The sequence below is a fragment of the Mus caroli genome, chromosome 10, assembly GCF_900094665.2.
Source record: "Mus caroli chromosome 10, CAROLI_EIJ_v1.1, whole genome shotgun sequence".
In the NCBI taxonomy this organism is placed as follows: Eukaryota; Metazoa; Chordata; class Mammalia; order Rodentia; family Muridae; genus Mus; species Mus caroli.
In genome coordinates this window covers 7,457,934-7,467,414 of record NC_034579.1, presented here as the reverse complement: position 1 = coordinate 7,467,414, position 9,481 = coordinate 7,457,934, and the positions used below count along the sequence as shown (strand labels likewise).

The 9,481-nt window shown below is 39.9% G+C and overlaps 1 protein-coding gene across 6 annotated transcripts in view; it reads left to right on the top strand.

Annotated features, from left to right (window-relative positions):
• Window positions 1–9,481, top strand: part of Grm1 (glutamate metabotropic receptor 1) — a 380,897-nt gene that overhangs the window by 628 nt on the left and 370,788 nt on the right. For 3 of the 6 annotated variants that reach the window (XM_021174013.1, XM_029482996.1, XM_029482995.1), the window contains exon 2: window positions 932–1,949. In XM_021174013.1, coding sequence (XP_021029672.1) covers window positions 1,250–1,949 — 700 coding nt within the window. In that variant the 5' untranslated portion in view covers window positions 932–1,249. Of the gene's footprint in view, window positions 1–647; window positions 1,950–9,481 lie in introns of those variants that run through there. The other 3 variants (XM_029482994.1, XM_021174015.2, XM_021174014.2) reach the window with 1 other exon arrangement.

Sequence of the window (9,481 nt, the reverse complement as noted above, 5' to 3'; positions counted from 1 at the left end):
GTGTGTGTGTGTGTGTGTGTGTGTGTGTGCGCGCGCGCGCGCGCGAGTGTAGAATGCGAAGGAAGGAGGGGAGGTCAAGAATTTCCTGGCTCTGCAAGGGAAGGTGTCGCCTCCTAGCTCTGAGCGCTGTCCAGGGTTCTGACATTTGAGTGGCTCAGGCGGTTGTGCCAAAGGCAACCCCCATGCCTAGCTACCTTTCTTCCATTTTTACAGTGATGCAAAGCCCCAAGGGTTCCGATACATAGGCGGATGCAGGATACCCTCCTATTCCTCAACCCCATCTCGAAAAGCAAGTTACCTTCTGTACTCCTCCTTGAACATCTACAGTAAGCTTCATTTCTTAGGGGGTGCAATATAGCAAGCCCCAACACAGGGAGGCTACCAGGCGTTGCCTTAGTAACTAATATGGCTTTTTCACAAGCTGTCGCATTTACATTTACTACTAAAATTGTGTGTCAGGGTCTCTTCAACCCTTAAGTGTTAAAATAAAAGGTGTTCCCATTGTTTGAGTTGCTTTTTAAAAACAACGCTTCTACCTCCCAAGGAGTTCTCAAAATTTCTTCTGGGAAAAAAGTTGATCTTTTCAAAACCAGGAAAGTTCTCTGAGGTTGAAGAACTTAGCTCCTCCCCTCTTTTCCGTCCCTCCCCTTGACGCCCCCATCACCTGAGAAAGCTTGGTAGGTTTGAAGGAACCGAGAGGACCTGAGGCTGGAGGAGGGGGCGGGTCAGCAGGGCTTTGCACCTCAAAGGACCCGAGTGTAGCAGGCAAGCAGGGCACACTTTCATCATTGACCAGAGATGCCTCTAGCTGTTTTTGAAGGATTTGTTGAGGTGAAGCGGACCGGACAATATTTAGCATCCCAGACGCTGGAGTTTAAAATACAATTCCTCTGGTAGCCTGGCATTGACTTCCCTCTTTTTCCATCATCAGCGTCCAGCTTACGGCCACTAACGCGCCGCTCATTGCACACCTGATTCACACACCTTCGGGCACCAGTGAAAAATCCGCGACTTGATTTTCTGGAAGAACACCCTTAGGGTTTGGGAGCGGTCGTGGAGGACCAGCAGGAAGAAGCGGAGGGGAGAGGGGCGGTGGTGGAGACTGAGAAGCGTTGAACCAGTTGTATTGGCTAAAGGCACGAAGCGGCAAAAGACAGCGGCGGGCGTCAGGGTGGTTCGCGCTGGGAACCTGCAGGCGGGACCGGCGTGGGAACGTGGCTTGCCTGCGGTGGACCGCGTCTTCGCCACAATGGTCCGGCTCCTCTTGATTTTCTTCCCAATGATCTTTTTGGAGATGTCCATTTTGCCCAGGATGCCTGACAGAAAAGTACTGCTGGCAGGTGCCTCGTCCCAGCGCTCTGTGGCGAGAATGGACGGAGATGTCATCATTGGAGCCCTCTTCTCAGTCCATCACCAGCCTCCAGCTGAAAAGGTACCGGAAAGGAAGTGTGGGGAGATCAGAGAACAGTATGGTATCCAGAGGGTGGAGGCCATGTTCCACACATTAGATAAGATTAATGCGGACCCGGTGCTCCTGCCCAACATCACTCTGGGCAGTGAGATCCGGGACTCCTGCTGGCACTCTTCTGTGGCTCTGGAACAGAGCATTGAGTTCATCAGAGACTCCCTGATTTCCATCCGAGATGAGAAGGATGGACTGAACCGCTGCCTGCCTGATGGCCAGACCCTACCCCCAGGCAGGACTAAGAAGCCTATTGCTGGAGTGATCGGCCCTGGCTCCAGCTCTGTGGCCATTCAAGTCCAGAATCTTCTGCAGCTGTTCGACATCCCACAAATCGCCTATTCTGCCACGAGTATAGACCTGAGCGACAAAACTTTGTACAAATACTTCCTGAGGGTGGTCCCTTCTGACACTTTGCAGGCAAGGGCGATGCTTGATATCGTCAAGCGTTACAACTGGACCTATGTCTCTGCAGTCCACACAGAAGGTAGGCACTCTATTTGGGGAAGAAAACTACCAAGAGCCAAGGAATTGTATGGTTTGTGTCCAGGAGCATAGTGAATGTAGTCTCTGTTTATTTCTAGCACAGCGGGAAGCTGACTTTACCCTTCGCAGTGCACGCCCACCTAGGCACTGCTTTTTATCTTCTTTCCCCCGATAATTACAGTGCAGTAAAACCACATTCCAGGGTGTTGTTGGGGTAGGAGGAAAAGAAAAGATATGGAAACTGCATGCAAAGGTGTCCAGCTGAAGATCTGACTTCTGATCTTAAGGTGCTGTCCCCTGGTAGTCTGTGTTTGTATTCGGTAGACTTATTATTGGTCTAAGGCTCAGGTGTTGCATTTCCCTTCAATGAGTGGTCAGTGGTTTCCCAGTCCTAACAGGCTAATCAAAGTGAGTAACACACACAGACACAGACACACACAGACACACACAGACACACAGACACACACACACACACACACACACACACACACACACAGACACACACACACACACACACACACACACACACACACACACACACACACACACACACACACACACAGAGAGTCTTTTACTGTGGATTTGAAAGGTGAGCTTGTAAATTTTATTTTGTCTTAGCTGAAGGTATGCTCTATTGTCCTCTGGTGCTCCTAGTCTCTCACACACAAAACTTCCCTGGGAACTGGGCATCCATTCATCCTCTGCTGGATATCAGAAAGGCCCATTTTAAATTCTGGGATACCTTACATACAAAAATCAAATATTTTAAACCAGTTGTTTATTTCCCTTCTTTTGTGTGCCCAACTTATACACCCCACCTTTCCAACTTATTTGTACAAGAAATGCTGCTGAGACTATCTTGGTGCTGAGTTTGGGTTTAGAGCCCTCAACATTGCGACCCTGTTCTTCAGAATTTAAAGAGAGACCAAGGAGAGACTAATTAGAAATTTCCAACAAGAGGACAGCAGATATCAGAATTAAAGTGGTTTTTCTTTTTTCTAAATGAAGTAGTTTGACCTGAGGTTAAAACTTTGATTCCCCCCCCCCCCAGAATATTATAGATTTGAATTCTTGGAGACTTTTTACATTAAAGATTCCTTCCTATGTTCATTAAAGCTTATATGGAGTTTTGGATATAATGAGATTTTTGAGTTTATGGATTCTAACTTCTCTATAGGTTTTATAAGAAAACTGAGCACCTGACTATAAATTAACTTCTAAGACAACAATTGACAAATATTGATTTGACATGAACAAAAGACTGAAAGGCATTACATTCATATTTCATAAAATCAAAATAGTAAAGAAAGGACATAGATATAGCTTCATTAAAATGCTCAATATTCAGTTATTAAAGGAATTATAGGCATAATGTAATAGGTGCTTCGATTGATAAAGAGAACAGAGTTTTCAAAACAAACTAAAGTCATGAAGATTTACACATGAATTCAGACTTTGCTGATGGGAAAAGGGAAACACAAACCCTTCTGTTTCCTGATTCTTGCTCCTGGGCCTTGGTTTTTAGTGATGCCCTTTCAGATCTCTTTTGAACACAAATTCTTTAAACCAAAATTTAACTCCAGCAGTTAATTCCTTACATTTTAAGGCTTAATGCTTATTTACTATGTTTGATTTTTATAGCATTTCCTAGTTTCTAGATAGAGTCTTTTGAAAGTACAAGTTGCAGTGTGTGAACTATCAGCACTGGAGAGGCCAATCAACAAGGAATAGCGAAACCTAGACTGAATGGGATTCATTTGAAAATTTAGTATGTCTACAGCTCTTGACCTTAGTAGTTGGTTACCAATATCAGAAATATGAGTCCTTTTTTCAGGAGGGGTTGATAATCAATCATTTTTATAAAATATAATTTTCATATTCTATTATGTTTTACTTGTGGTAGGAAACCAACAGGAACCCGTCCTCTCTTAAGTCTGGTTTCCAAAAACATTACTTTGTCAAAAACCTGATAGTCATGATTGTCTTCTGACAAGAGGATCATGTTTTGGAAATGAACTGGACTTGGATTTGCTAGTTTAGTTGTGGAAGTACATACCTTGATGTCACCTACATCTTAGTTTGGGTTGTTTTGTTTCCTTTCTGCCTCCTGATTGGAGTTGTATGGAAAATACTGCGTCTCCACACCATAATTAATTCAAGGGCACATGCTGCTCAGAGAGCCCGATCAGAGCAAACTTGGACATTTATTATCAAGATTACACCCGTCACTTTGTCACTTACATACACTATCTGTCTTCTTTTTATTGGGATTTTATTTCTCCTTCTACAACACAGATTACCTGTGAAAATCAAATTGCTTTTGTTTTCTTTGACCTCCAAAGAAATTTTGTTGAGCTCCTTCAAGTGAGGACTAACAGAAAATTTATTTTTCCTGAGGCTTTACCCTCTGCTTCTCAGGGACTGTGGTTGGAACTTCCTTGCTTCACATAGTAATTTTCCTGCCTTCAGACGGATGGGGTCACATGCTGGTGACAGTTTTCTGTTAAGAAGCTGTGAAGACCACATACTAGGGCTGTCTCTGCCATCTGGGCACTGTTCAGTAAGGGAGACTGCTGGTCCTAATTTATCAATTTGGAGCTTAGAAATCCTGGGGCCTCCAGCAACCTTTATCTCTCCTTTCCAAACCAGCTACTCACTAGTCAATTTACCTGTGTTTCTTTTATCAGGAACAAACCTAGTACAACTCACATCAGAAACAGCTATACTAGCATACTTTAATTTTTATAATTAATTTTGGTAGCTTTAAAAAGCATAGGATGGAGCGTCTGTTCATTGTCCAAGTTGTTTTATAGTAAATTATCACTTTATTTCACATTGAAATAAGCTCTAAGGTATTTTCTGTTTTCTTTTTCACCATTGGAATTTAGTAGTTACATTCTTTTACTTGGCTTTCAAGCTTCCATTACTTGTATTGAACTTCTCTCGAAGACAACTGTCAGTTCAACTGACATGAGGGACACAGTACACATAGTTCCTTCAGTGGAAGCCCCAGAAACAGTTGTTGATTGTTTCCAAAACACTGGGGAGGCTGTAGGGGAAGAGGGATATTGGACCTGGTTATGTATCGATAAGATTCAGACCCACTGTGGATGCTCACTTGAAATGTGTGTCTTTAAATATGCGATACGGAGGGTACTAAAATAGCCACTTCTAAGAAGACTATCTCAGCCAAGGACATTTTATTCCATTCTTCTGATGGAACAAAGATTGCTGGGCAGAAGTCAAATCAATCACTTCAAGAGTCTGTACAAACCAGCTTCTAAAAGTAACAATTTCAGGTGATTAAGTTCAAACCTTTGGGAAAGTTCTTTGAGTGTTCTTTGAGTTTATAGCTTCAGTAGGTTTTCTTTAGGACTGGTTTTTGTTTTCAGTTGCTTTGAGACTTTTGTTTAAGAACTTTCCTCTCAGGTAGGCAGAGAAGCAGTGACTTTAATGTCCACTTCCCATTCGGCAAATGTCTACCTTAGGGTATCTTTTTGTTGGGTTGGGTGTCATTGCGGTTCTATATTGCTTCTGACATGCACCTACAGTTTGTATGCTGTCTGACTTTATTAGGACATCTTTTTGATGTCTGACTTTTTTTTCCTTTTTTAGGAACATTTTTCCATTTGATATGAAACAATTTAAAATCTAATTGTATCAGAGGAAATCCGTCTTAGTCATAGATACATAAATTAAGCATATTTTCCCCACAAATTTACATATACTATCTTCTATGTGACTGTATCTCCTGGTATAGTTTCTATCTGTTTTCTAGCATCTTTAGGCCTTTTTACTGTCTTGATTGCAATCTATTTCTTAGGAAGTTCTTCCAATGAATTGTTCTATTTTATCATATAGCAAGGAATAGGAGTGTTTTGAGAGACTTTTTTATTTATTTAGACCAAGTTAAAGATGCTAAGCCTACCACCACACTTCCCTTGTTCAAGCTCTAGACTGTTTAATGCCGTAAGTATTCCAGTGAGATGATTTCAGAAACAGAGCTGCACATGACTCTCGGTTCACCTGAAACTGACACCCTGAAGTTTCCAGCCTGCCTTTCTCTATGATTAGGAGTCATTTGAGGCAACCCAGATTCCTCTTCTAGGTGAAATTTATCGCCAGAGATTCTCTCCTCACCCCTTCATTTGCTCACCTGTTCTACTTTTTGTTTTCCTTGTCCTCATTGCTGATTTCAAGCAGATGTTACACAAATTAATATCTCAAAGTTTCTTTAAATTCTGTGCTATTAACTGTAGCCATGTCCTGCTGCCTTCCATCCCTGAGCATCTGTTAATTTTTGTTACTATTACTAGTATTTTATTCAAAAGTAGAAATAGGATGCTTTCCATTTAAATGTTATTTTTCTTATGTCTGCTTTTGTAACCTAGAAGTACATTCTAGGATGTTAATTCACCTGAGCATCCTGGCTTTTTGTGGTCAGGTGGTAACAACAGGCACTAAACCCTGAATCAGTGAACTGCTTTCTGGATACTGCCAGCATTTACTTAGGCTGATGTTAAGGGCCCTGAGAGTATGTCCTTCCATTCCAAACCATACCACCTGGTAGGTGCATAAATAACTATGTGTAGTTTAAACAAAGAGCCATTGCAACAGACAGTCTACATGTGAACATTCACTGCACAAAAACTGTAGGGTTTTTGAGAGAGGTCTCAGTTACCAGGTAGTTTATAGTCTAGAGAGGGTAGAGTTGGCCACTTGGGAAATAATCTACAGACAGATACTATTTATTGCAGCTTAACCATTTGTAAACACAAATTTGTAAATGTTTAGGAAACACTGAAAGAAAATATTTTGGTATAATTAATAGCTGGAAACAAGGGCATTTTAGTTCAGATTTTATTTAGCAATATAACACTTGTAAAAGCTACATTAGCATTGAAAGTCTATGACCAGGAAAATAAACAGGTGTAATTGCTTTGAGTGGTAAGTCGGGGCCAGGAATCAAAACTAAAGACAGTAGTGACTGCTCTTGGATTCCTTGAGTCTTTATGAACATGAAGGTCAAGTAACGCAGGATCTTGCCATGATTCAGTTGGGGTTTCAAGTAAAGCATGCCCAAGCCAAATTCAACCTGATTCAAAGAGAACTGACTTTACCAGTCATTAGCAAGAGAAGGAGTTGAAAAGCCAGAGAGACACTTAATTTGCAACTTACTAAAGGTGTTTCTATCCATGCAGAACCTTGTAGTTCATTCACCTGTATATTTTATGCTCAGGCATTAGTTTCTTCAAATCCCAACCTTTTGTATTCTATGTTTGTGAATTTTGCAAACCAGGCTACATAATCTCCAAATTTCCATCAGAGAAAGGGAACGAGACATTTTATCTGAATACACAAAGTAATCATAAGCTTCAGGTTATTTTGTGTCTGGATATAGCTTATAAACATAATTTTTACTCCAAATAGCCCTGACTTGATACCTTTGAATGTTTATCTTTGTTTTCTTTTATATTGGCTATATTTATCAAACCCATTTTCTAAGTGCTAGCTTTAATTGTCAACTTGACATAGCCTAGAATCCTCTGAGAGGAAAGCCCCCACTGAAGAATTGCCTAGATTCAATTGACCTGTGTGTATGCCTGTGGGGAACTGTCTTGAGTGTTAATTGATGTGGGAGGGTAGAGAACACAGTAATTTGCTGAGTCGCTACAACCAAAGGGGTCAAATTCATAGTTCACACTGTTCTGATTTTTACATTGGAAGCAACATTTCACCATGGTTGTCAATTTCCATAGAAACTGCAACTGAAGAAAACAAATTGAAGGCAGGATATAAAGCCTTGTCAAAATGATCTCTGTCTCACTCCTCTGAGAATTACAATCAGATTTTGAATTTATATAGAAATATTTACTTATTTCATATACTCTTAACAATTCTTCATAAATGTCCACACCTTAAATTTTAACTTATGTGAAATATGTTTTATTCTTACAGTAATATTTGCTTTCTTAACCTGGTGGTACTGTTATACCAAATATAATAGTAATGTTTTTATAAAAAATTATTGATTCAAGAAGAAACTTGGTGCTAAGAATTCCTCATGTATTGATTTTAGGTTTTTCTCTTTTGTTAACTTCATAGCCAATATGTTACTGGTTCAGGGAAACATGGTTAGTTTTATAACAAATTCTTAAGCAATTCAAATAAAAGCCTTAATTGGCAAGTAAAACAAAATAATTCGAGGAACATAAATTCTTTGGTTACCGAATAACAGTTCTTTATCTTTTAATGTCAGAGATTCAGAGTGTCCAGAATTCACTATGTAGCCAGACTGACTCAAAATTTAATTCTCTTACTTCAACCTTACAAGTTAGGAGAATGGGCACCATATCTGGCCTATTTCCTTTCTAACAAAATTTACTAATGAACACATGAGTCAACTATGAAATCACATACTTTTCTAGGTGTTAAGAACATAACTTAAAATAACAATAAAAATAACTGTTATCATTACTAATATTATTGTCATAGAGTCTTAAACTATTAGAAGAACTAGAGATAAATAAGTTGATATAGGCCCTTGGATTTTTTTCTTTCTAATAATATTTATTTATCCAAACAATGATCTGTATTCGATTCATAAACTGTAACTTGTCATTCTTGTCTTAAAGTAAATTTAATGAGAATGCATTATAGGGTTCATATTTATAAATTGTACAACAGGTGCCAAGAAGAGCATCACTTTCTGAAACAGATGCCCAAAAAACTATGGGGAAACACTGTATGCATCTCAGATTTATTTGTAAACTAAGAATGATGCTGCATGTTGTATTATTGATTGTACCACAGTATTTTGCAAAACAAGGAGCTGCAATACATATCTGTTACTCAGTTACTTTATTAAACTTCTACCAGAGACATGACATTTTCTCAGTTCAACAGTAGTGAACTAGTACAAGAAACCAGTTAATGGTGTCTGGATGCTTGACCCCAAACCCAGATTCTGAAGATGAAATGAAATCCATGATTAAAAGTACAGAATTTGGTATAGATTTCAGAAAAAATTTTCGTGTTTCAAATGAATAAACTAGGGCCACACATTAATATAAATGATGCACCCAAGACCATGGCATTCATTGGTAGCAAAGCCTGTAGCAACTTAGATTAAAGCCATGGTTATTTAAAGCTCACATGACCCATCCTTGTAGACTGCCCAGATGTGATGTTCTTGTCATCATCACCATGTTTCATTGTACCCAACTATGCTGCTGCAGTTCATCAGCTTCTGAGCAATGTCTTGCAAACCCATTCTCACAGCTGAGTGCCATCCTGCCAGAGTTGACTCCTGTTTTAATTTTAGATGACAATAATATTCATTGATACAATCTTGATCTTCGTGGTTAGTTGAAATAGCTCTATGTCCTTTACCTTCACTCCTGCAGCCCTCTTCCCCTGACCACAGCCTGGCACCTTGGTATTACAAAATGTGCTCTACTTTGAACTTGGACCTGTAAATAACAAAGAGTCTTTGAACAGCACAGTTTCCTCCCTCCCTCCCTCCCTCCCTCC